At 40.5% G+C, this 25,489-nt stretch overlaps 1 protein-coding gene across 1 annotated transcript in view; it reads left to right on the plus strand.

Annotated features, from left to right (window-relative positions):
- Window positions 1-25,209, plus strand: part of PID1 (phosphotyrosine interaction domain containing 1) — a 223,876-nt gene extending 198,667 nt beyond the window's left edge. The window contains exon 3 of the mRNA XM_055345834.1: window positions 24,547-25,209. Within this exon, the coding sequence (XP_055201809.1) occupies window positions 24,547-25,023 (477 nt within the window). The 3' untranslated portion in view covers window positions 25,024-25,209. The remainder of the gene's footprint in view (window positions 1-24,546) is intronic.
- Window positions 25,210-25,489: the final 280 nt, after the last annotated feature.

A 25,489-nucleotide genomic window follows, 5' to 3' on the forward strand; every position in this document is an offset into this window, starting at 1 on the left:
CTTTCTGAATATTTGGGCATTATAATATTATTAAACTGCTTTAGATAAAATTATTCTTTGCTCATGGAAGTGGGGGTGGGAATTAACCAGCATCCTCCTGATGTGACCTGCAGGGAAAGCCTGAGCTGGAAAGACTCCAGCCTCCTTGGGACTCTGAGCTCTCATATTTCTCTCCCCTTCGGATGGGCTGGAAACTAGAGCATGTGCCTGACCTCTCACTAGCTGGCTAGTGCTTTTCTGAAGAGAGCTATTTGGTCCAAATTTGTCTGTAGCCAAAATGGAAGGATTTAGTCCGATGTCACAGGAGGAGAGTGGTATCTACCAAATGGCCTAGCAGGCAGGATGAAAGGATTTGGGGCCTGGAGGAGAAGAATCCAAGCTGGACCAGCAAGCTGAGCCACATCAGTTCATAACCATCATGAAGGCGACACCTCCAGCCCTGCTGTGTTGTACTGAGGACTCTACAGTGAGCTGGACATTTAGTCACCTCCCCTCCTTTAATTTCCTCCCTGTAACAATCGATACTGTAAATGTTGTTTACTTGTATTACATAATATATGTGAGCTTCACTTGTCTTCCCCCCCGCCACTGCTGTGTTCTCAGAATCTGACAGAGCAGAGACACTAAATATTTGTTGAATGAATCCTTACCTTGTGGATGAGAAAACCAAGATTCAGTAATTTGTCCAAGAATGGGCATCAGCTAATTAGCCCAACTCCTCAGTATAAAATCCACCACTCAGTTAATGTAAGGATTTGGATTATTTTAGGATCTCAGTGCTGTTGTTGTTTTTTTTTTTTTTTGCATATTCATCTGTTCAAATGGATTAAAATTTTCTTCTTATTTTCTGTTCCATTCCTTTTTATAAAACTCTATGGACAGTTTGAGTTTGTTCCCTCCATGTAACAGGAGAAAGGAAGGGAACAGAGTTTGCCCATAAAATGGCCATTAAGTGGAAGTAGAGTTTGTGTAGAGCCCAAGATTTATGGCCATAGTTGGGAGTGTGTAGAGAGCCCTACAAGGAAATTAGATACTCAGGGACACCAGAGTCAGACCAATTTGTTGATTAGCCCTCCTACCAAATTTCTGTTCAAGCTTTCTCTTATGTTCTATGCATTGAAGGCCTGATGGGTTTCTAATCAATGGGTAGCAGGTGGTTACTTTCTTCATAGAAAATGTTAAGAGATGCTTAAAAAATAATCATCTGAAGAACACTGATTGACATTAAGCATGTGATTTTTATTTTTTATTTTTTGGCCTTCAGTTACAACCCTGAGGCCACTGCCACCCTGGGATTGGTGTCATGGCTTCTTCATTAGAGAGCCATCGGTGATTTATACCCAGCTTCCCTGCTTGTTTGAGATGGGACACTGAATGGCTAGCTGAATGGCAAGACAAGTATGTCTCTGCAAGGGTCCTATACAAGTGTTCTGTATGTGCACACCGATATCCACACAGTGTGATGTGGAGTGGCCATGGTTTCCTGAGACATTTCCAAATCTACCATTACTTGGCAGTTACCATGCTGTGAAATGAGGGTAAACTTATGTAAATATTTGGAAAGATGGATTTTATTTATTTATGTGTTATTTATTTATTTTCGAAGATGGACTTTGTAGAAAGGAAATATTAAGGACCTATGAGCCTCTTCCACCTAGCCTAAAAAAGCCCTCTACAGATGTGGAGTCTGGCTCACCTCAGAATGATGGATTTGCTGTTTGGGCCCTTCATTTCCCAGCTTAGAATTGATGCAATTTTAGAACTCTGCTGGAGAGGCCATACATTTTGAGAGCTGGAGAAATCTCCAAGGTTTTCATCAGTCATGGCCCTCACTCTGCATTGTGATACGTGAGGGAGATGTGAAACTACCGCTTGCTTGCCCGAATGGGGGAGTTCACTGAGATGGCTGCAGTGCTTTTTGTATGGCTATAGGTTCTCACAGTCTCTCCTCTTGCTTCAGGGAAGGCACTTCTTTTGAGATCCATGAGAAGATAACCTCAGGAAACAGGGGCTGTCATTTGGGAAAGTTCTGTAGCTAAATGATTTATTATTTTGGCATTCTCTTCCAGTTTTCCTCTTCTGTGATCAGTATTTGTAGAATTTTGACTGTGTAAGGTTAATTGCACATAAATGTGTACATGTAGATGTGGATGTGTATATATAAATACGTATATAGATATATCTTGGTATGTAGATTTTTTCCTAAGATTATGATAAACTGAGTTGATAGAGAATTAGGTGCTTTTGGGAAAAGTCTGTTCAATGTGTCTAGCTAATGCAGCCAGTTGTTCTCAGAGTTATGTGTGTTCTTTGTAGATGACTGTTTTTCAGATTTCCCCCCTCTGATTGAATTTTTAAACAGCATGAATACAGTCAGCAAATTTCTTATGATATTTGAGTCCTAGAAAACTAATGTCAGGAATTCTGAGCTGCTAAACTTGGGAAAGAAATTGGAACATGCTTCTTGTATTGACTTATAAGCTTTTGGTCATCAGTTATCTGAGCTACTGATAATCTCTAGTAACAGAGAAATTGTGGAAATACATTTGGCTACTTCTTTTTGCTCATTGGTACATTTCTGGTGTCCTGGAATTGTCCTGCATTTCAAATAAATTCAGGCTACAGATGAGGATTGCCATTATCACCAGTATTATCTATTATTGTTCTGAACATATTGGCCAAAATAATGAGATATAAAACAGAGTAAGATACAAATACTGGGAAGAGGAACAGCCCTCTGTAGAAGCAAAAAGGGGCAAAGAAATTGAATAGGTCATTCACCATGGGAGAAATAAATATCACCAATAAACATCTGAAAAAATCTTACTAGCAATAAAAAAAATAACAGGGTAACTTTTTTCATCTGTTAAATTGACAAAGTTGCTAAAGATAATGATCACTATTGTTGAAAAGTGTCTGCATGGAGCAAGAGTCTTATACATAGCTATTGGGAATAAAAATTGGCAAAAGGTTTCTGAAAGGCACTTTTAAAATATACGTCAAAAAATTTTAAAAATGTTCATATTCATCACTACCATAGTTCTACTTCTAGGAACTTAGTGTAGGCAATGTGCCTTTTCTTCTTTGCATCACTAATCACTTTTCTGATTAATGTGATGACTCCTTTCTTGGAAAAATGCTAATGTACAATCAACTTTGCATTTAATTTCTTGGGTCATGTGGTGATTGCCAAGCTCCAACAAAATGACAGTATCCTATATTGCAATATAAATTTTGCACAATACCCCAGATACTGTTACTTTAAAGATTGTGATGAATTCATAAAATAAAATCTGTGAAAATCTGTGAAATTAATCTATTTCATATATAAAATTCTAGAAATAAAGCATAAAGTACAGTCTTGCATTTCTAAAAAAAATAGTGTAGCATACATTATCATTTTAATATACACCAATGGCCATTGCTTCTGATTTTCCCTTTGACTTCTGCGCCTTCCTGCCCTGGTTAGCACCCCTGAGTGAAGCTTTTAGGACAAATCTTTGGACCTGCCCTGTTACTCTGACCAGCACCTTGAATTTACTTTTCCTTCTTTCCTATGGAAGAGAAATATTTTGAGAGAATAAACCAATGCTAGCCCAGGAAGGATTAAATTCCCCTTTGCAACAGGGAGAACTGTCCCCATTATGGGACCCTCCCACCAGACCGTGTGCAGCAGCCCTTATTAAATATTTCTTTAAAGAATTCTGTAGTGAGGATTAGCCAGAGGATGTGGGTAGAACAAAGCTTGGTAACAAAGAGGGCTGAGTTTTGTTGATGATGCTTCTCCAAAATGGGCTCTTAAGGGAGTGTCCATAAGCTAGGTCAATTAGGAGGGTTTGGAGGTGGGGCAAGATGGCGGAAGAGTAGGGTCCCCAAGTCACCTGTCCCCACCAACTTACCTAGATAACTTTCAAATCATCCTGAAAACCTACGAATTCAGTCTGAGATTTAAAGAGAGAACCACTGGAATGCTACAGTAAGAAGAGTTTGTGCTTCTATCAAGGTAGGAAGACACAATTAGGAGAGTTTGTTGGATAGAGAATTGCTAGATGCTATAGCATGTGGCTTCAACTCATTCATCCACACTCAGGAAGATCCTGTCTTTGGGTCATAAAATTATAACTGCTGCTACCATGTACAGAATGTATCGGGCAGTAATCTGCCACTTTAGGGATCACCCTAAAAGGCAAAATATTTTTGAGTGTATATATCGTAAGGGGAGATCTTGATTTCATTACATCCCCAGTCTTAGGATGAAGGCACTTGAGCAAAAAGAGAGTGTCTGAATACAGATACCAGCTTGATTCAAAGAAGTGATATGAAAGGCATTTAATAACTGGGCTGTGAAATCAAACTTCTGTGTGACCTCTGACAAGTGACTTAACCTCTCTGTCCCTCAGTTCTTCCTATATAAATTGAGAATGATAACAGTATTTATCTCTCAAGGCTATGTGAGAATTAATAAGTTCATATGAATTAGTAAGTTCATGTAACAACCAAATAGCAATTGAATGTAAGTGATCTAAATACACCAATTAAAAGGCAGAAACCGTAAGACTGGACAAAAAAGCAAGTCCCAACTAAGTAGCCCACTTTAAAGTAAAAGGATGGTAACTTAGATATCCCATTAACTGAGGAATAAATGCATGTCCACTCCAACGAAAAGGAGGTACTGACACATGGAACACCATGGATGGACCTTGAAAACATTATGCCAAGTGAAATCAGTCACAAGAGGAATTAATTATTATATGATCCCATTTATATGAAATGTCCAGGACAGGCAAATTTATAGAAGCACATAGTGGATTAATGATATCCTAGGTCTGGGAGGAATGGAGTGTCTCTATTAATGGGCATATGTAGTAATGAATTGCACAAATGAATTACATGATTGAATGTGGTAATGATTGCCCAACTCTAGGAACATACTGAAAGCCATGGATTTGTACACTTCAAGTGGTTGAATTGTATGTGATCTATATCCCAATAAAGTGGTTTTTTTAAAAAAGTAAAAAAACAAAAACAAAAACAAAAAATGTAAAACAGTGCCAGAGAGTTATCACTGCATAATATGAGGCACTATTATTATTTTTTTATTTGGGATGAGACTCATAAATAAAATAATTAGAAATATTAAGTATTTTTTTAAAAATTAATTTCCCAGTGACATAAAATTGAATATTATCATTTTTATTTTTATTTTTATTGAATATTATCATTTTTAAAAATCTCATTTTGTTTTTATTCCTTTTTATACTAATCAGATCATCACTTAGCGCTGTATTGGCTTCAAATAAAGAGGATTGTGCTTTGTTTTGCTTTTTTTCTTATTGTGGGGTTAATAAGTCATCCATACCTGGCTGAACTGGGGTTCGGATTTGATTAGTACAAAAATTGCTTCTCTGCCTGCCCTCCCCTGGTGTCTGAGGGCTTCCAGTTTAGAGCTGGAGTTGGGTGGACAAGTTTGCCTTGGGCATGTTGACCAGAGAGGAAGTGGAGGCAGCTCATGTGGTGTCTACTTGCAGTGCAGACCTTTGGCCTGGATTTCAATTCCTTTTGCTAGAAGAGTGAGACATTGACTCAAGAAAAATGGGACCACTCAGAGCACAAAAATGTAGTTGTGTAGCGCCAAGTGAGCAAGAGTGGCCCAGAGCTGGAACAGAAGCCCTTTTCCCAGGTTGATTCAAACTCTCCATGGTTCTGGAAGCCAATGGTGATTGTCAGCTTTGTGGGGGTCACAAGAGAGTGTTCCTGGACACTCCAAAATAACTGTTCTTTTATTGGGAGTTCTTTTGCAGCAATCAAGATGATAGAAGATGTTGCCCATTAATTTGGGCAGTATAAGGTGAAGGGTGTTGGTTTGTTTGTTTTTTACTGAGAGCTCTAAATCTCATGTAAAGGCAATAGTGAGTAGATATGGCCTGTATGCCAGAAATTTTAAATTGGTGAATATCCTATACATTTTGAAAGCAAAATGGAATCATCAAGGTAAAATTTTTTTGCTGTTGTTCAAACCAGAATCTAACAAGGGATCAAATATTTTGGGGAGGTGATTCTGTTTAGAGTCATTCTTTGAATCTAAGCTTCTAGTTAAAAGAATAAAAACCTCACTTGTTTTTTGCTCTTGAAGGATTATGGGGGTGTCGTGGTGAGTTTAATTAGGTTAGAGATAGTTTTTCATTACCTTGGACTAAATTATGTTTTTATTTCGTATTTTTCCTGAAAGAAAACTAAGGAGAAAAAATTAGGATTTGTTTTTCATAAGATTTCACCAGGCCTATTAATTTTCCCACTATGTACCTCTATGAGAAGAAGAGCTGGGGCATGTTTCCTCATGCCACAAAGTGCATTTTCATCTCTCTCCCTCTTTCACTTGCACGCGCACACATTGCATGCACGCACACACATCACACATTTCTAATTTGGAGATGCTAACCTTTCTCTTAGCATTGACACTCAACAAACTTTGCTAGGAAGGGATTTCAGGAAGTTAGGGGAGTGTGTGTGTCTGTGTATTAAGACTAAGGTTTGACTGGTGAAAAATTGTGGCCTCCCTCCCAGCCCGTTGATCTTTTTAACTGAACCTATTTGTTCAATGGAAGGAATATATTGCCCTGCCACAGTGTGGCTGCTGGTAGGGTGAGTGGGTTCTTTGATGGAATCAGTGAGAAGCTCCAAGGGCCATTTTCTCTTTTAACCCCTGGATTGAATTGTCACCAGGCAGAGGAGAACAACTGTGGACAGAGACAGGCAATGTCAAGTTTAATTTGGGCCATCGGCACTTGAGGCAGGCAATAGAGGCCTTGCTGTCACAGAAGGAGCCTCACCTGCCAATTCTGTGACTGCACAAATTCAAGGAACAAGGAACGTTCAGTGACAATGCAAAGATTTGCTGCCCTTAACCTGAGACGAGTCTGTGACTGACAGAAGGCCATGGGAGATGGCCGAGAAGAGCCAATCCAAGAAGGAAAGTGCAGGGCAAGTAGGGCAGGCTTCTCGGCCTGGGCTGGAGATGCTGACTATTAATGGAAGTGTCCTTCCAGGTTCTGGAAACTCCTCATCATAGCTGGAGCTTGAAAGGGAAGGTTTTCTTTTCATCTCGTTTCCACTCCAAACTCTGGTCCCCACCTGTTTGTTTCTTGCATGGCCTCTCTGGGAATACATGTGCCCACTGGTTACCTTCTGAGCACATTCACAGTTTTGTGAAAAAGACTGACCAAAAAAAAAAAAAAATAAGACCTCAAGCCAACTGAGGTAACAAAGGCCTGATGGTAGAGAAGCCTTGAACAAAGTGGGACAGCCCTAAACAAACTAAAACTACCACCAGCCTATTCCTGTTCCTTTTAGCCAGTCAGTGAGGAATTTTAATTTTAAGACATCTTTGAGGGGTGCCTGGGTGGCTCAGTCGGTTAAGTGTCTGCCTTCAGCTGAGGTCATAATCCCAGGGTCCTGGGATCAAACCTCACATTGGGCTCCCTACTCAGCAGAGAGTCTGCTTCTCCCTCTCCCGCTGCCCCTCTCCCCGCTCTTGCTCTCTCTCTCTTTCTCAAATAAATAAATAAAATCTTCTAAAAAAATAAAATAACTTTAAACATCAGGTTGGCTATATTTCAGGTTTCCTTGATGTCTTTATTTTCTCAGGATACCAGTCATTTGTTTTATGAATTGATATTATGACTATTACTATTACATTGTTGTCATTCATGCACCATCACAAATAGACCAACATCAAAAAGGAAATAAACTCCTTACATGAAAATAGCTTGAATTTTAAGACTAGGAAAGTGGCAATGATGGGTATGTTATCATGCCATTAAAAAGTTGAAAGTTAAGGAGGGTTAACTGATTTTTATTCTTTTACTCTGGGCTCACGCAGTGTGCCATATGCTGTTAACATGGCACCTGTACTTGTATTCTGGGGATCTAGCCTCTAACATAAGCTGTTACTGTGAATTCCCGGATATTTTTATGCAAGACAAAATGCAGGGAACTTGCAAGAAACCCAAAGCACTTGGCAAAGTGAGGCCATGGAGTCTACAGAGGAGAGAAGCCAGGGTGTCCTGAAGGCAGGTCCTCTCTGCTCTAAACTCCCCACAGTTTGAGCAAGTTCACTTTCTATGTGAGGCTAAAATGGCCTTTCCCTTCTGGAAGTGATGAACACAAATACTCATCATCACTGTTTCCCCAAGTACAACTCAGTGTTGAAGAAAAATCAAGTCTGGCTTTCTTAGTCTACTGCCCTCCAAAGATTTTACAACTTTGATTTTGTATAGTATCACAATTACAGAGGTTGAGAGGTGACTATAAATGAGGAACATTCGGGCTACCTAACAAAAGGAGAGGGGATAGTGAGGAAGACAATTGATGGGGTGTAAGCCGGAAAGGGGGGAGATAGTAGTGATGAGGTGGTGGATCCCACTTACATTACTCAGAGTTCTCCAGAAAAACAGATCCAATAGGATGTATGTTTGTAAGAACGTGGAAACACATAGAAGCTCATTAGAAGAATGTTGGGAGAGCTCAAAAAAAAGTCAATATACAAGGACCCATATGGGAAATCTGGTGCATTTATGGGGAACTTATGCATGTTATATAAAGAGACATTTCCTAAAACAATGAAAATAAAATTCTTCTTAAAAAAAAAGATCTACTTTCCTGGCTTGGATCTGGAAGTCATGCTATCTGTATCTCTGCTGTACGTGTATGAGGTTTCTGGATCCTAGAAAATCAGACCCAATTCAAAGGATATAGAGTAGATGTTTTCCTTATTCTTCCCTTGCTGGCCACACAGACTTTCCTTCTGGTGACATTCACAGGTCTCCTCCTCGAGTTCCTTGTTGAGTTTTCTGCTTACCTGGGCTGTTGGTCCCCATGGTTCTCTGCCTCTGCTGAGCTAACCAAAGAGAAGCAATTTGGAGTCTGTCTACTGGGCAGTGATCGTACACTTTGCACTGCTAGCTAGTGTTACTCAACTGTGGCTGAAAATAAGACTCTTCTGGCTGCTGAGCAGGTGCTTCTTGAAAAATAACAGAAGAGCTTGTTGCTTTTCCTTAATCCATCAAGATTTGAAACCTTTGCTTCAGTGCAAGTGCACTCTTACTAAAAATAATTGTACTTGTTGAAATGGTCATTAATCTCAAAAGATTCCTGTGAGTCTGCTATGTTCCTTATTCTTATTTTCCCAACACTGAAAGAGAAACTTCTTTCTTTTTTCTTCTCGTAAGAATACACTCATTAGCAATGACTTTAACCAGACTCTCTTCAAAGCTACAACATAAGCCTCTGTAAGTACTTGTTCCTTTATTTCTAAATATTTGGTATCACCCTTCTTTCTCACAAAGAAATCGAGTAGGAGAAATCTTGAGGGCTTTTTTTCAATGTGATAACTCTACCATGGAGGTGAATAGTAGCAGTATTATCAGTCACAATATTTCCCTGAGCGGAGTTGAATAGTTTAATAGCTAGAAAGTTAGGTTCCCAGGTGACTTTTAACTCACAATATAAAAACATGATGGGGTGAGTCATTAAAAATTACTTTCACATCTTGCGCTGGATTCTGTTTGGAAATAGAAGGTAAATAAGGAAAGCTGTTGAGTGATTACAGATTTACAGATCGATTGTCAAAGGTGTTATTTCACATACACACACACACGGGTGGTCCAGGACAATTAGAATAGTATTTGTCACCTATCACCAAAATAGATTGATCCAATAAGCAGGAAGAGGTGATGCTGATGAAAAACAGGTCCTTGGTTGAATGTATCTAAAAACTAAATTTAACCTTCAAGATTGTTTACTCAACTATATGTTATAAAAATATCTTTTTCTGTTTAAATTAGCACTGAGCCAGGTATTCATTGATCTTGTGTAGTTTTGTTTTGTATTATCAATTCCCTTCCAAAAAGTTTGTGTCAGTTGGTACCCCAGTCTTCAGTACATAAGAGGGTCTCTTTCTCCGTAGCCTTGTGAACACAATGTGTACCATACTTATTTTTTACCAGTCTGGTAAGTGAGAAAGGCATCTCAGTGTAGTTTTAGTTAACATTTCTCTAGTGATGAGTAGATCTTTTAAGTAACAGTGAGGTAAGACATATTCTAGGGGTTTCATTCAGTTTTCTACAAGAATATCGGTATTCTAGTTGACTATATATTTTTAAGTTATATAGTGAATATTTCCATTGTACATTTAAACAGTTGCAAAGGATATAATTTCTATTCTATTTAAAATACTGTAATTTTATTTTTTCATTTTTTAAAATATTTTATTTTTTGAGAGAGAGAGAGAGAGAACAAAAAGGGGGACGGGACAGAGGGAGAGGGACAAACAGAACGTGCACTGAGCAGGGAGCTCGATGCAGGACTGGATCCCAGGACCTTAGGGTTATGACCTGAACCTAATGCAGATCTCAACTGACTGAGCCACCCAGGCACCCCTAAAATACTGCAATTTTCAATAAAATTGCTACATGGCTCTTTAAATGTAGTCAGTATAACCTATGCACCAAACTAGCATCTCTTTAAAAAAAATATCATGAACATACATTCTTTTTTTTTCTTTCAATTTATGCTAGTGTACTTGTATGCCAGACACTGTTTTTTTCCAGTTTTATTGAGAAAGAATTGACATACATCATTGTATAAGTTTAAGGCATTCAGCCTAATAGTTTGATTTACATATATTGTGAAATGAGTACCACAGTAAGTATAGCTGGCACTCAGCTTCTCACATAGATACAATAAAAAGAAAAAGGAAAAGATAATATTCTCCTTGTGATGAGAACTTATAGGATTTTCTCTCTTAACAACCCTCCTGTATACCATAGGGCAATGTTAGCTATAGTCATCCTGTTGTACGTTACATGTCTAGCACTTAATTATAACTGGAAGTTCGTACTTTCTGACCACCATCCTTCACATTCCCCTCACTCTCACCCCTGCCTCTGGTAACCACAAATCTGATATTTTTGTTTGTGAGGGTTGTTTTGTTTTGTTGTTTATTTGGAGGTTTGGGAGTTTTTCTTTTGTTTTGTTTTAGATATCACATATAAATGAGAGCATACAGTATCTGTCTTTCTCTGTTTGACTTATTTCACTTAGCATGATGTCTTCTAGATCCATTCATGTTGTTGTAAATGGTAAGACTTCCCCAGTTTTTTTATGGCTGAATAATTATAAATATATATCACAACTTCTTTAGGCATTCATCAACCAATGGACGCTTAGGTTGTTTCCATGTCCTGGCTATTGGGTCTTGGCAATGATGTTTGGATATGACACCTAAAAGACAAGCAATGAAATAAAAAATAAGCAAGTGGGACTTTATCAAACTAAAAAGTTTCTGCACAGCAACAAAATAAAATAAAATAACATCAAAAGGCAATCTATGAAATGGAGAAAAAATGTCAAGCCACATATCATTTGCATAACCATCTAGGGCGTTAATATCCAAAATATATAAGAACTCATGTATCTCAGTAGCAAAAACAATAACAACAATTAAAAAATGGGCAAAGGTCTTGAATAGGCATTTCCCCAAAGAAGATATACAAAAAGCCAAGAGATATATGAAAGATGCCCACATCACTAATCATTAAGGAAATGTAAATTAAACCACAATGAGATACTGCCTCATGCCTATTAAAATGGCCATCATTGGGCAGCCCAGGTGGCTCAGCGGTTTAGCGCCACCTTCAGCCCAGGGCGTGACCCTGGAGACCTGGGATCGAGTCCCGCATCGGGCTCCGCGCAAGGAGCCTGCTTCTCCCTCTGCCTGTGTCTCTGCCTCTCTTTCTCTCTGTGTCTCTCATGAATAAATAAATAAAATCTTTAAAAAAAATAAAAAAAATAAAATGGCCATCATCAAGAAGATAAGAGACAACAAGTGCTGGCATGAATGTGAAGAAAAGAAAACCCTTATGCACTGTTGATGGAATTGTAAATTGGTAAGCCACAGTATGGAATACAGAATGGGGGATCCCCCAAAATTAAAAATAGTACTACCATAGGGCACCTGGGTGGCTCAGTCAGTTAAGTGCCTGACTCTTGATCTCAAGGTCATGAGTTCAAGCCCCACACTGGGCTCCATGCTGGGTGTGGAGTCTACTTAAAAAAAAAAAAAAGAAGAAGGAGAAGAGAAGAGAGAAGAAGAAGAAGAAGAAGAAGAAGAAGAAGAAGAAGAAGAAGAAGAAAAGAACTACCATATAATCCAGCAATTCCACCCCTGGAAAAACACCAAAACAAAACAACAACAACTAAAAGACACTAACTGGAAAAGATATCCATACGCCCATGTTCACAACAGCATTACTTACAATAGTAAGTAATTCTTTAATGATCGTAAATTCTACAGCATTTCTTTTCCTTCCTAACAATCATAAATTCTACAGTATTTCTTTCCCTTCCTAGTCAGTCCTTCTATCCTCTCCTGCAGCCCCTGAAACCCCACCATATGTCATCCTAAAATAATATCAGTGTCTGTTTGAAAGGCTATTGACCACCCATGAGATTACACAGAGAATTGGATTTTCAGGTCAGAAATTTCATCCAGTGAACTTTACTAATAATTTCAAGGAAACAGTTGGCACAAGCAAAACAAGGTGAGATCTAGGACCATCAGTGAGGCTCTTTCAGTTCCTTCTTGCTGTACCATAAGTGGTCTAGCCCAGAGAACACAGGAGATACCTAATATTGTATATGGTTATGCAGAGGAGAACCTTTTAAACCTTAAAGCATTTCCATTTTATACTTAGTTATGTAGCTTAAGAGTCCTTTTCCTGGAAGCCACGTGCTGTAGCTCTACAGATTTCAGGTTTGTTTACCACGACCAATTCTTGGCAAATAGATATACCCTGCAAAGAGCATTCTACAGATAAGGACTTGCCTGCTAGCAAATGGCACAAGGTCTGTCATTAACAAACTGACAAGGAGATGAAACCAGAGCATTTCTTTCTCTTCTAGGATCACTCTCCCTTTCCCCCATAAAGGGAGAGAATGGATTTCAGAATGTTGTTTAATCGTTTATTTCCCATCCTGTCATATTTCTTCTGCAAGGAAAATATGTAAACAATGGACATTTTCAAAAATTATTTTCTTTGACCATATGTCTTTAAATTTAAATATCTTCTGGTTTGAGTTACCCGTACAATTAATATGCATATGCATTGATCAGAACAGTGTAATTATATTATAAATTTTGATAAATAATTATAAATAAGAGATAGCTTTATTAGAAAAACAACTCTTAATAAGATGGATGAGCTGACTTTTTAAATTAATATTTCTGTTGGGATCATTGATTCACATGCAGTTGTTAAGAAATAACCCAGAGAGTTCCCCAACACTTTATCCACTTTTCTCCAATGGTAACACTTTGCAAAACTGTCATGTAATGCCACAATCATATCAGCCACCCATCTTAATTTGCCAAGTTTTACTTGAACTCGTGATGCATGTGTGTATTTAGTTCTGTGAAACTTTTGCACAAGTATAGGCATATATTCAGCCCCATAGGGAAGATTCTAAACGTGTCCCTTACAACAGTGAGTCCTCATGTTGCTCATCTTTAACGGCACTCTCCTGTCTCCCACCCACACTCCACCCCTCACTCCAGCAACACCAATCTATCTGTTCCCTTCTCTGAAGTGCTATACAGATTGGAATCATACAGGGTGTCACTTTTGGGGATTGTTTTCACCCAGCAGAATTCCCTGGAAATCCATCTGGTCGTTCCAGGTGTCAACAGTTCATTCCATGGGATGGCTCTGTCACCATTTGACTAAACCATTTGCCTATTGAGAGACATCTGGATGGATTCCATTTTGGGGCTATCACCAATAAAGCTTCCATGAACATTCACATAGAGGTCTTTGTCTGAACATAAGTGGTCATTTCTCTGGAATACATAGTAATTTCATCTTTAGTTAGCTTCAGTATACCTCTCTTGTTTCCAGCCTTCACTGGCCTTTGATTAAGAGCTCTAGACTTGCAGCCCATAGATTGGTGTGTTGATTTTATGACCTCCAACCAAGTGTCTCGATATGATTCTTTCTAAATGTTTAATGCCTTCTCTGGTCCATTTCTAATGAATTGTGCACTAAGGAAAATGAATTGATAAAGTGTTACAAGGACGAAAATTGGTGACATTTTTCACCTGCCACCGTGCTTATCCCTTGAATCCATTTGTCAGGATAACTCTCAAGCAATGTCCTCGGTATTGATTTATCATTTAGAGAATTTTCTCATTGTGAACATTTTGGGGCCTAGAGAGCTCTGCTGAATGTCTGTCCCTCTCCAGTATACCCCACTGAATATAAAGCAGAAGGGGAGATATCAGACTTGTCATGAAATAAATTGCACTTGTGCCACTCAGTGAAACAATGCCAGGTTCGACCATCCTTGAGCCAGCTCGCCAGAAGGGGCCCGATGAGAGGATGTAGGTTTCAATGTGGTGTCACTTTTATTAAGTGACTTTGTCTTCAGGGGCACACTTCAGTGCCTTCCAGATAAATCGCTTCTGTCTTTGACAGTGACAATGATGATATTTCCAACTTCACACATCCAAGAGCCAATTGACAGGACAAATTGCACATTGGAACTGCTTCATAAGCACAAGATGGGGCACAGCATCTCAAATCTCTCTATATCATTGGAATGAAGTTATATGAATAAGAGAAACAAATCTATCACTTAAACACCTAATTGTGAGACAGAAGCTGTATTTAACAGCTGAAGCAATGTTCATCTCTTTATTAGAGTGCAAAAATAGTACTTAATTATGTTTTTGATATTGGGCTTTAGGAAATTCGCTTTCCCTGCCCCATGATGTACATTTACATAATAAAAGGAAAACATATCTCCACATAAAATTTCTATTAATATTTTTATAGATTCTGCCAACATAACACATAAAAATACTTGAAAATGATTAGTAAACAATGAAAAAATATTCTTAATATTTATGACCTTAGGAAAGTTACCAAAATAAGTAAATATCACTAATAAAGAACATGCCTAAATGCACAGCAGAAGATATGCACTTTGGAATATCTGCTTTCTACTGCCAGGATTGTTGCTACTGTTAAGAAAAAAAATTAAGAGTAGGTCTGTGAGCCTTTCCAGGTCATCACCATCGCCTTTGGGGATAATAAAAATGCGGTGTTTGAGACAGGCTTACCTTAGGCCACTGGGCTCATCCTCTACATCTGGGTCAGCCAACTGTGCATGGCCAAACAGATATAAGGCAAAGACTTCAAAGCACAGCTTTAAGGGAAATGGCAACAATTGGTCCTCATCCCTGTCTAGCCAAAGGACAGTTGGGTCTACTCCTGAAGAGGTCTGCCAAAAGACAATCCCCTGAGTGGTATCCAAGATTCACTTTGGAGAAGAAAATCATCCTAGTTTTGATGCAGGATCTGGACTTCTTAGGGATGACCCACAGAAGTCCCTTCTGGTTACCCTTACAATGAGCCTGGAGGGTAACCAGAAGGTATTCCCAGGTCTGCTCATAGCTGAGCCCAGGCGTCCTCAGGCTGGCCTTTCAAGGCTCTCATGTCTTTGTTGAGGGCTTTGTAAAGCCCTGCTTATTACCCTGCTTGTGGCTCCCAGAGCAATTCACATCACATGTTGTCTGGCTTGTTGGTACACCACCCACAAGGGCAAGGCTAGAGCCAACACAGCACATGCTTAATATTTGCTCTTTGGAATTGTTCTTTAAAATAAGGATTGTTTGCTTTGTAAAGCCCCCTTTTAAAATTCTTTAGGAATATGATATCTGAATATTAAGTATGCATTTTTGTCTCTTTGCTTCAATTATTGATACTAGCATCATCATTTAAATCCCTGAGCTATGCAAACACGTCTCAGGTTAAAGACAGTTTAACTGATTCCAAATTCCTTTTAGAATATTAAACAAGCCCTGGCAGAGTTAAACAAATCTATCTGTCACCTTTCCATGTTCCTGACCGCATCTCAGTGCAGACACTTGAAGAAGTGGCCAGAGAGAAAGTAGATGACATAAGAATGAAAGAGAGAGAGAGAGAGAGAGAGAGAGAGAGAAAGAGAGAGAAGAGAGAGAAGAGAAGAGAAGAGAAGAGAAGAGAAGAGAAGAGAAGAGAGGAGAGGAGAGGAGAGGAGAGGAGAGGAGAGGAGAGGAGAGGAGAGGAGAGGAGGAGAGGAGAGGAGAGGAGAGGAGAGGAGAGGAGAGGAGAGGAGAAGAGAAGAGAAGAGAAGAGAAGAGAAAGAGAAAGAGAAAGAGAAAGAGAAGAGAGAGAAGAGAAGAGAGAGAAGAGAAGAGAAGAGAGAGAAGAGAAGAGAAGAGAAGAGAAGAAAGAGAGAGAGAGAAAGGGCCCATATCCTTTTCAAAGATTGGGGTACTGAGAAGAACCTTGTCCTTGGGGTAGAACTGTCTCCCACTTTTTTCTCTTGTAGGGACCAGCTGTATGAATTAGGGCCAATTATCAGAATCATCATCTCTGCAACAAAGGGGTAGAATTAGGCAGGTATGAATGGCCCCATTTAGCACTGAAAACTGAGAATGTTGATGATTTACCTTTGAACCATCAGGAATTTATTGCAATATAATTATCAATACTTTGAGTTTAAACACTGGGAACACTTGCTATTTGGATCTCCAACATAAAGAAAGGAGAAATCAAAGAAAAGTAGAATAGATGCTGGGAAGCCTAAAACAGCTCATCATTTTACTCCAATAATTCAATAAAAGGAAATTGGTTTGATGTGCGTAGAACATCCTGAGAGTGAAGACACAGATGTTAAGTGAGGCCGAACCCCTTTTGTCCAGTCATGGGGGCAAATAAAGTCACCAACGGCATTCTAGTTGCCAGGCCATTTTGTTTGGGAGGCAGAATCTGCACTGGGTCTTCCACCTGCCTATCTTCTAGCTCCTACTCGCCTTCCCTTCTCCCTTGATGCTATTCCAAAGCCCCTCTCCTGCCTGATCTTCTAGTACAGCAACATCTCAGGAACCCTAACCACAGTCAATATAAAAACTAATGAGCCTTCATGGGACACAGCTTAATCCAAGGAATGGACTCTAAATGGGGATTTTTTTTTTTGTCCCCATTGTGCTGCATGAAAGACCTTTTTGAACCCTAGAGAAGTTTTCCAGATTCATTGAAAATGCTCACAGAGGCATGTGTGTGTTCTTCTCACTAAGGCCAGCCTTGCACATGTCTATTGAGTTGTGTAACCTTCATCTGTGTACTGGGAATGTAATCCCCAAGAGGGCAGAGAATTGTACTGATTCTGTTCATTAATATGCCTAGTTCCTACAATAAATACTTATTAAATGAATGTGCAAGAAAGAAATTTAATTTTCAAAAAACTATCAATTTCCCAGCCCAAAGCTTATTACTTTATTTTTTTTCCATAATGACTTCATAGATCTCACTGTGAGTAGTGAGATCATTTATGCTTCAATACCTTCTTCATGGCTTACAACATGTAATACAAGTTCAAGGTCAGTAATTAGCATTATGTCTGTCTTTGCATTGGGAATTGTTAGGTATTTGGCATGTGGATCCATCCCCACTCTTCAGAGTATCTAGTGGTTGCTTGCTTCTCTGTGGCCAGCAAGGAAGGAGACAATTCAAGCTGGGATTGTGAATCTTACTGGTCTGTCCCCTTTCTGCACAAAGTGCAGTAGAATTAATTTCAGAGAAGAAGAGCTTGACTCTGCTGTTGGCTCAAGGTTGGCTCTTCTTCTTCTTCTTTTTTTTTTTTTAATCTGCCTTGTAACCCAAAGGCTATTAACATTCCCAGTCAGATATTCTCCTTCTTGAGTTCATATCATGTTAGTTCAGCAGAGAACAGGAAGTCTCCTACAGAAAATGAAAGAACACCAAGGATTTTTATATCCCAAGAAAAGCTTCTGGAGAAGCTTTGATCTGGATATGCCATCCTGTAGAAACCTCACAGTAAACCTTCCCATGTGGTTGGGAAGCTGGGTTTGTCCAGCTTGGAGAGTCCAAGATACTCGGGAAGCCAGGTACTTGGATTCTTCCGTGATCATCCACTCCATCCCACTGTCCAGGCTAGGATGAGATGGGTCAGGGTCCTAAACAAGGAGTTTTCAGAAAGGCCAGAATGAAATGTTGCCTGGCCACCAGGAGGAAGGAAGGGTGCTGGCTTGGCCAGAAGGATCCATGTCAGGCAACCAGGGTTTGTTTTGCCACAGATGAAGAAAGAATGGTGATTCATGAATGGAGAGCTGGCTGAGCTGTTGGAAAAGTCATGGGTGGGAAGGAGAGCTTCTGAGGACACTAGTCTCTCCTGACTGACACTGGTAATGCTGCAGACACTCTGGCGGGCCCCTTCACTCCATGGCTTCTATGTATTTTCACACGCTGTGAATGTTCTCAAATAATTTTTTCAGTCGGGATTGGGCAAAGCCCATTCACACACATTGCAAAAGTCTGTGTCAGAGGCATCAGTTTATGCCATTGAATGACACATGAGGAAAAACTTTCTTTTTTTTTTTTTGCTCTGCTTGTTTATTTCTCTCTGAATGATTCATTTTTCATAAGTTTCTTGCCCAATGCCTATTTCTGCAACCATAGAAAAGATGTTAGTATTTACTGCGTATTTCCAACTGGTTGTTACTCCCCACCCCCCAGGACTCTTCCTGTCATCTCCCAAGTCCCTTTGTTCCTACACCCTGGGAGGTGATAACTTTAAAAAAAAAATCTGTCTACCATTTTGGACATTTAGTGACCAGTTTAGTGACTCGATGTTTCTCTTCTACTCTGTGGCTCTGAAAGGCTGCAGCTCTTAAGGATGAGGCTCAGAAGGGACTTATTCATCTAGAAAACATTCACCTCTTTCATAGACGGGCAGGAGAACAAGATTCTCCTTGACCAAAACCTGACATCAGTGTACAGCGATGTTGGAGGCAAAACTTCCTGAAGCCGCCTTGCACATTGAGTCCTGTGTCTTTACTCCTACGGAAGAAGTGCCCACAGAGGGGTGGGAAAGAAAGTCTCCCACACAAGGAAGATGTGGCAAGAAGCGATCTCTCTCTATACAGAGAGTACATCCCTGCCACAGCGCTGCCATGGACGGATACAGAGATAACACGCTGTATTTGGAGGTTTCTGTTTATTGACACACATGGACCTTGTGGCCTCATGTCATCCATAGAGGACGTGCTGAATGCATGGCATAACGAAGCTTTGGTATTCTGAGACAATTGATTTTTTTTTAAGTTTTTACTTTAAGTTTTCCCTTGAGAAAACAGAGCCATAGGTATATTTCTATTAAATTATATATAAAAATTAGAGAGAAATTAATATTTTGGTATTAAAGTCTGAATAGTTGTTGTTTTTGTTGTTGTTGTTTTCTAGTGACTTAGAGTCAACAGTATGGACTCTGGAGAACTTACGGGAAGGTTAGCAAATCCACAGGCAGGTATAAATAGTTGACTTAGGGGAAAGTGCTCAAAATCAGGATTCCAGAACACGGGCCATTATGGTTGGTAACAAGGCTGATTTAAACTCACTCTGAGGGGAAGCTGTTTTGGTATATCATATCATCATATCATATCATATCATCATTTTACACCCCATTTTTAGGGAAGTTCCATCTACATAATTCTTTTTCCATGTATCTTTAAGTATTTCCAGTTTAGCATTGTTTCTTTGTATTTATGTAATCTCTTGAGGTTTCTGACATCGTCAACTCTGCAAAGGTGACAAAACAGAGGCTTTCATTGACCTCCCAAGGTTCACCCAGTGACATCAGTTAGACCTTCTAGGTCATGTGCTATGTTGACTATGTCCTGTATGAATCAGAGAGCATTTCACTAAGGAGACTGTTTGGAAGGGTTTGGACAGGGTTAGCTGATTTAATTGAAGAGGAGACTCAGCCAAGAGCCTTACCAAGGCCTTAGGTGAGCAGACCCTGGTACTATTGAGTAGTAGGACTGGAGCTGCTTATCTAGACAGGCTGCCATTTTCTGGCATGTCAGGTGCATGTTTGCTAATTTTGTGCTTCTAGAAAGGGCTTGTCTGTCCACCACAGCCTCTGTAGTCTCCATGGCAGATCCTAATCAAGAGCAGACATAAGTTATGGAAGCCCCAGTGAGCATTTGGTGTGCTTCTGGGCCCTCATCCATGTCACAGTGGAGAGTACTCACCCCCTAATCTGTTCTTAGCTCTCCTCCCTCTGCAGGCTGAATAATACTTTGCAAGACGAAGCGAATGGAATATTCAGGATTAGTATTGGCAGAACACGTTAATGGTTCTCTTTCCACAGAAATCTTTTGGAGTCTGTAGTTCTTGAGATTAAATAGCTTTCTTTTCATTTTAAGTAGATTATATTTTCTCGAGTTTTAGAAAATATATATTATAGACATTATATATGTATGTAAATGACTTTTATATATGTAGATAAAGAATTTTGTTATTTGTGCTCCATTTTACCTGGAAATTTTAGAAGGTTTCTGAGTCTTACTTTCTGCAATTATAAACCAAGAATAAAATTGTAAAGAAATGCCTAGGCCCCTAATGGCATGGAAAAGAGTGTCATTACAAAAGCACCCCTTAAAAGAACACTGTCCATTCTTTGGGAGGAGCCACTGCATCTCAGGTGCTCACAGAAATCCAAAAGCTCTCTTACAGTCAAAATATGGGGAAAAAGAACAAGAGGCTAGTAAGTGAACTCAGAGGGTAACAGCTCTCATCTAATGGTGGCAGAGTGGCTCAGGAATTCAACAGATATCTTTTTAAGGTGTCTTTTCCATCCAGTCTTCTTCACAAATCATCAGGATGTTCCTGAAAGCCCAGCACCTTGCAGGATAGAGTCTATGTGTGGATGCCACCACCTGACCTAGGGTTCTTATCTTTGAAAATGGACTAATAGTAATCATATTCCTTCCTGATGCACTGACCACAGGTTTGTCAACGAAGCCAGTAGACACCAAGTGACTTTTGTCTAAAGTGTGACACAGGCATTAGGTGCTACTTATTATGTAGTACTTTATCTGGCTTGATTTGGCCATGTTTATGTATACGTGGCGACTTAGAACCTCATGCTTGATGTGCAGTGTGCTATCCAGGTGACCCTGGTGAAACTGGGCCACTAAATGAAGATTACCGTCAAAATAATTTTAATAACAAGAGGTTACATCTGTATCCTGTGTTCAACCTCAGAGCTTCAAAATTGTTTTAACATGTGTCTGCATATTAAAAGTAGCTTTTGTTATTATTAAGTTCTTTGGGCTCCTCATCTCTGCCCCACCTTTCTCTCAAGCGCACTTCCAAAATAAAATTTTATTTACCTTAAAATCTTCAGTTTTCAAGTCATAAATATTTATGAGAAGGATACATTCTTCTGTGTTACACATATTTACTACTATGAAATTATTGGTGGGAGTGAATTACCTACAATGTCTAATAAAGGTCTTTAAGCTCATTCCTTTATGTCATGATAGAAGACACTGGCTGTATAACTTTTTTAAATAGTGAGTGTGTGTGTGTGTGTGTGTGTGTGTGTGTGTGTGTGAGCTTAGAGCAAATTGAGGGAGATTTCCTTCCTCTGCAGGCTCTTGCTATCAAATATAAATGTAGTTATTTCTAGTTGCAGCAGACAGTAAGAACGATTGCACTTTTACTTCAAGCACTGAAACTAGTTTCCCCATTTTCTTTGGAATTTCCCAAAGTAAAGATGTCCTAGAAGGGAATGCTACATGGTACCACTTGGCCAAACCTGGAAAATATCATGCTCAGTGAAAGAAGCCAGGGACAAAGGGTGACATATTCTGTGAAGATCCAGAATAGGAAATCCATAGGAGCAGACAGCCATTTGGAGCTCACCTGGGACTGGGGGCAAGGGACGAGGGCGAGTGATGACTTTGTGGGTACCCTGTCACCCTTGGGAGGCTGAAAATATTTTGGAACTAGACAGAGCTGGTAGTTGCATGACTTTTGACTACTAAATGCCACTGAATCACGTGCTTTAAAATGTGATGTGATGTGAATTTCACCTCAATAAAAAAGTAATAAAGCTGTTTAAAGAAAAGAATAAAGGTATCATAAAGTGCCACATACAGAAAGCACATTTGCAGCAAGTATGTAAATCAAGAACTCTTTGTTGTACATTTTCTCCACCCCAGAGCGACAGGACCTATCCAGCCAGTGGCCCTCCTCATGAAGGCCAGGCACTTGCTTGTCTGTCCGTGTCGTGTCCCCCTTCAGTCTCCTGCCACGTGTTGTCGCTCCTGGCTCTGTGACTGCGTCCCCATCGGGCTCCGTCTGTCCTGTCCCCTGATCTCCACAACCCCCGCTCCCACCCGGGCCCTCTTGCCTCCTGGCTGCGCTCCCTGATTCTGCTACCACTGCCCAGCCCTTCCCATCTGTTCTTCCTGGCATCAGGCAGGCCTTCCAGGTTCACAGCCTCGGTCACATCCAGGCACCTGCGGGACTCTAGAGCTGCAGTGGCATTCCCTCCAGAGCAGGGATGTCCCTCCTCTCTAGACCGCATGCAGGGCCGTCTTCTGAAGTTCAGCCTGCTTTCATGCAGTGGCAGGTGCCTCTCATCTCCTTTCCAGGCTGTCCCATGCCCCTGCCTAATGTCCGGTCAGGCCACAGTGGCCTGTTTGCCCAAGTTGCGGGGAGGAGGGCTTTCCCCACTCAGCCCCTTCCTCTTCGGCTCCCGCCTTCCCTCACTACCTTCATGTGCTTCTCCTACCTGGCTTTTGAGACCCCATGTCTTGGAATCCAGTGGCTCTCTTCCATCGGCCGAGCTCCATCTCTCCCTCCTCTGAATCCTTGGGGTACTTTGCTTGTGTCCCTTGCCTGCCTGTTTCATGGTCTGCCTTACGTTCTAGTAGAGGGTTCATGGTTTGCCCAGAATCACCCACCTTGTGAACTGTGGAACGAGGATGTACGTCTCTACTTTGCCTGCTTCAAAGACTGTGCTGCCAGCAAATACCAATCATCTCCTTCCTATGGGCTTTGGACCTCTCCATCCCCCGCCCCCGGCCCAGCACTTTGCCAGTGTGCACAATAGCTTCCTGACAACTGTTCCTGGCCTGTGCAGCAAGCCCTGTGCCTCTTTATGAAGAAGTTATAGTTTTAAGGGGACTGTCCAATTAACTCTTGCTTAAGAGAGAAACAAAGCATGAAAAAATGCAATCGTCCTTAGTAACTCCGCTCCTGTGTTCTGCATTTTTTTTTTTTGTATGTGGCCTCTATAGCCCCACTAAGCACAGACATTGATTGGAATCATTGTACCCAAAGCTCCTTTCTCATCATTTCCATGGACCATTTTCCGATCTTGTGTTCCTCAAACTGACAGAATTTACATCTGTGTCATTAATTTTGAACTTAATTATATGCTATTTCATGTTATTTCTTAAATGATTTCTTCAGTTTTATGTGTTTCCAGAGTGCCGGTGGTCCAAAGGTAGCCATCCCATGCATTTTGATGAATGAAAAAAGAGAAAGAGAAAAAACGAAAATCCCTTGGATGGAGTTGATGATAATAAGTGTTTTAAAAGACACTACTTGAGGAGCACCTGGGTGGCTCAGTGGGTGAAGCATCTGCCTTAGGCCATGATCCTGGGTCACTGGGATCCACTGGGATTGAGCCCTGCATGCAGCTCCCTGATTAGTAGGGAGTCTGCTTCTCCCTCTGTCTCTTCCTCTCCCCGCTTCTCATGCACATGCATGCTCTCTCTCTCTCTCTTTCTCTCTCTCTCTCTCTCAAATCAATAAAATCTTAAAAAAAATTAAAAGTCACTATTTGAATCACTTGGAATTATTTGTCTTTGTTTTCGTACTGCCCGTCTAATCTAGCTATTTGATAAGCCAGCATTCCAGTCTTAACCCATCTGTGAATCTTTCGATTATTATCTCTATAACCAGATGCCCATCGGTTCAAAACTTGTTTAGGTTGAAAAACAACTGAACATTGCTCTATTTAAAAAATTATCTTGCCGGTGGTGGCAGGGGAAACAATCATGTTTTAAGCCATAATGAATATAGAACAGTCTTTGTATCCTTGGCATTTGCTAGAAGCAAGTAGCTTAAGTGAAATCAAACACTGAGAGGATTGTAAAGAGATAAGGAGACAAGTTTAATAAAGATTTCCTTTCTCAGATGCAGCATCCTTCTGACTTCTTCTGGCCATTAAATTCTGCTTGTGTTTGGTTGAAAATAAACTTCAAAAACAGCTTTATGATTTTAAAGAAATGACAAATTATGTAAAAAGATCATACTGTTACTCTAATTTAAATTTTAAAAGGGGGTAGGAGGAGGGAGAGTGGGTCTCTAGAAATTAGATTTTTTAAAAATCCAACTGTACTTAAGGCATTGCAACACCTTTGCCAAGAGGCCAACTTGTGAGGAAGTAAGGTAGAAATTCTGATGACAGTTTTTTTTTTAATTTATTTTTATTTTTTTAAGGGAGCTGGAAAGATGTCTCTCCACCTGCTCAGAGTGACGTGTGACTGAGAACATCTGGGTGAACAACTAGAACGGAGAGCCTAATATTGACCTTTGGCTTTTTCTTCCTCTCTTCCCTCTGCAGGTTACCTATCTGGGTAAAGTCCCCACCACAGGCATGCAGTTTCTGTCGGGCTGCACAGAAAAGCCAGTCATCGAGCTCTGGAAGAAGCACACGCTAGCCCGAGAAGATGTCTTTCCAGCCAATGCCCTTCTGGAAATCCGACCATTCCAAGTGTGGCTCCATCACCTTGACCACAAAGGTGAAGCCACGGTGCACATGGATACCTTCCAGGTGGCGCGCATCGCCTACTGCACCGCCGACCACAACGTGAGCCCCAACATCTTCGCCTGGGTTTACAGGGAGATAAACGATGACCTGTCCTACCAGATGGACTGCCACGCTGTAGAGTGTGAGAGCAAGCTCGAGGCCAAGAAGCTGGCCCACGCCATGATGGAGGCCTTCAAGAAGACTTTCCACAGTATGAAGAGCGATGGCCGGATCCATAGGAACAGCTCATCGGAAGAAGTTTCCCAGGAATTGGAATCCGATGATGGCTGAAGGAACTAAGGACACTTCAGCAAGGCAGCATTGGTCAAGGAATTCAAGATGATAGATGAATAAGCAATGATTCAAATTTGGGAAGAAAAGACTGCCAAACGATTGGCCCACCAAGCTTTTTAAATTCAGAAGAGCAATTCTAAATCTAAAGAAATGTATTATTAAAGTAATTACATTACATTGAAACCTGCTGCTGCTGTGACTGTGAGGAGGGTGGGTGGGCAGATGGGGAGGAAAGTTCTAGACTCTCTTCTTTTTCCCCCCACCTCATTTCCCAATGCCTCCCTGTAGGAGACCTCCATGCCAGTTATCACCACTCTCAGGCAAATACGCTGCGGCTGTTATTTGATGGCCCATTCCGATTTGCCTTACGAAATCCAACAAGAACGTTAGATGCACCTGTAGGGTCCCTAGTCGTGGTGGGGGGTTGGGGGGTGCAGGCGCGGGGGCCGCAGAGCTAGAGGAA

This window comes from Nyctereutes procyonoides, unplaced genomic scaffold, assembly GCF_905146905.1.
Source record: "Nyctereutes procyonoides isolate TBG_1078 unplaced genomic scaffold, NYPRO_anot_genome, whole genome shotgun sequence".
In the NCBI taxonomy this organism is placed as follows: Eukaryota; Metazoa; Chordata; class Mammalia; order Carnivora; family Canidae; genus Nyctereutes; species Nyctereutes procyonoides.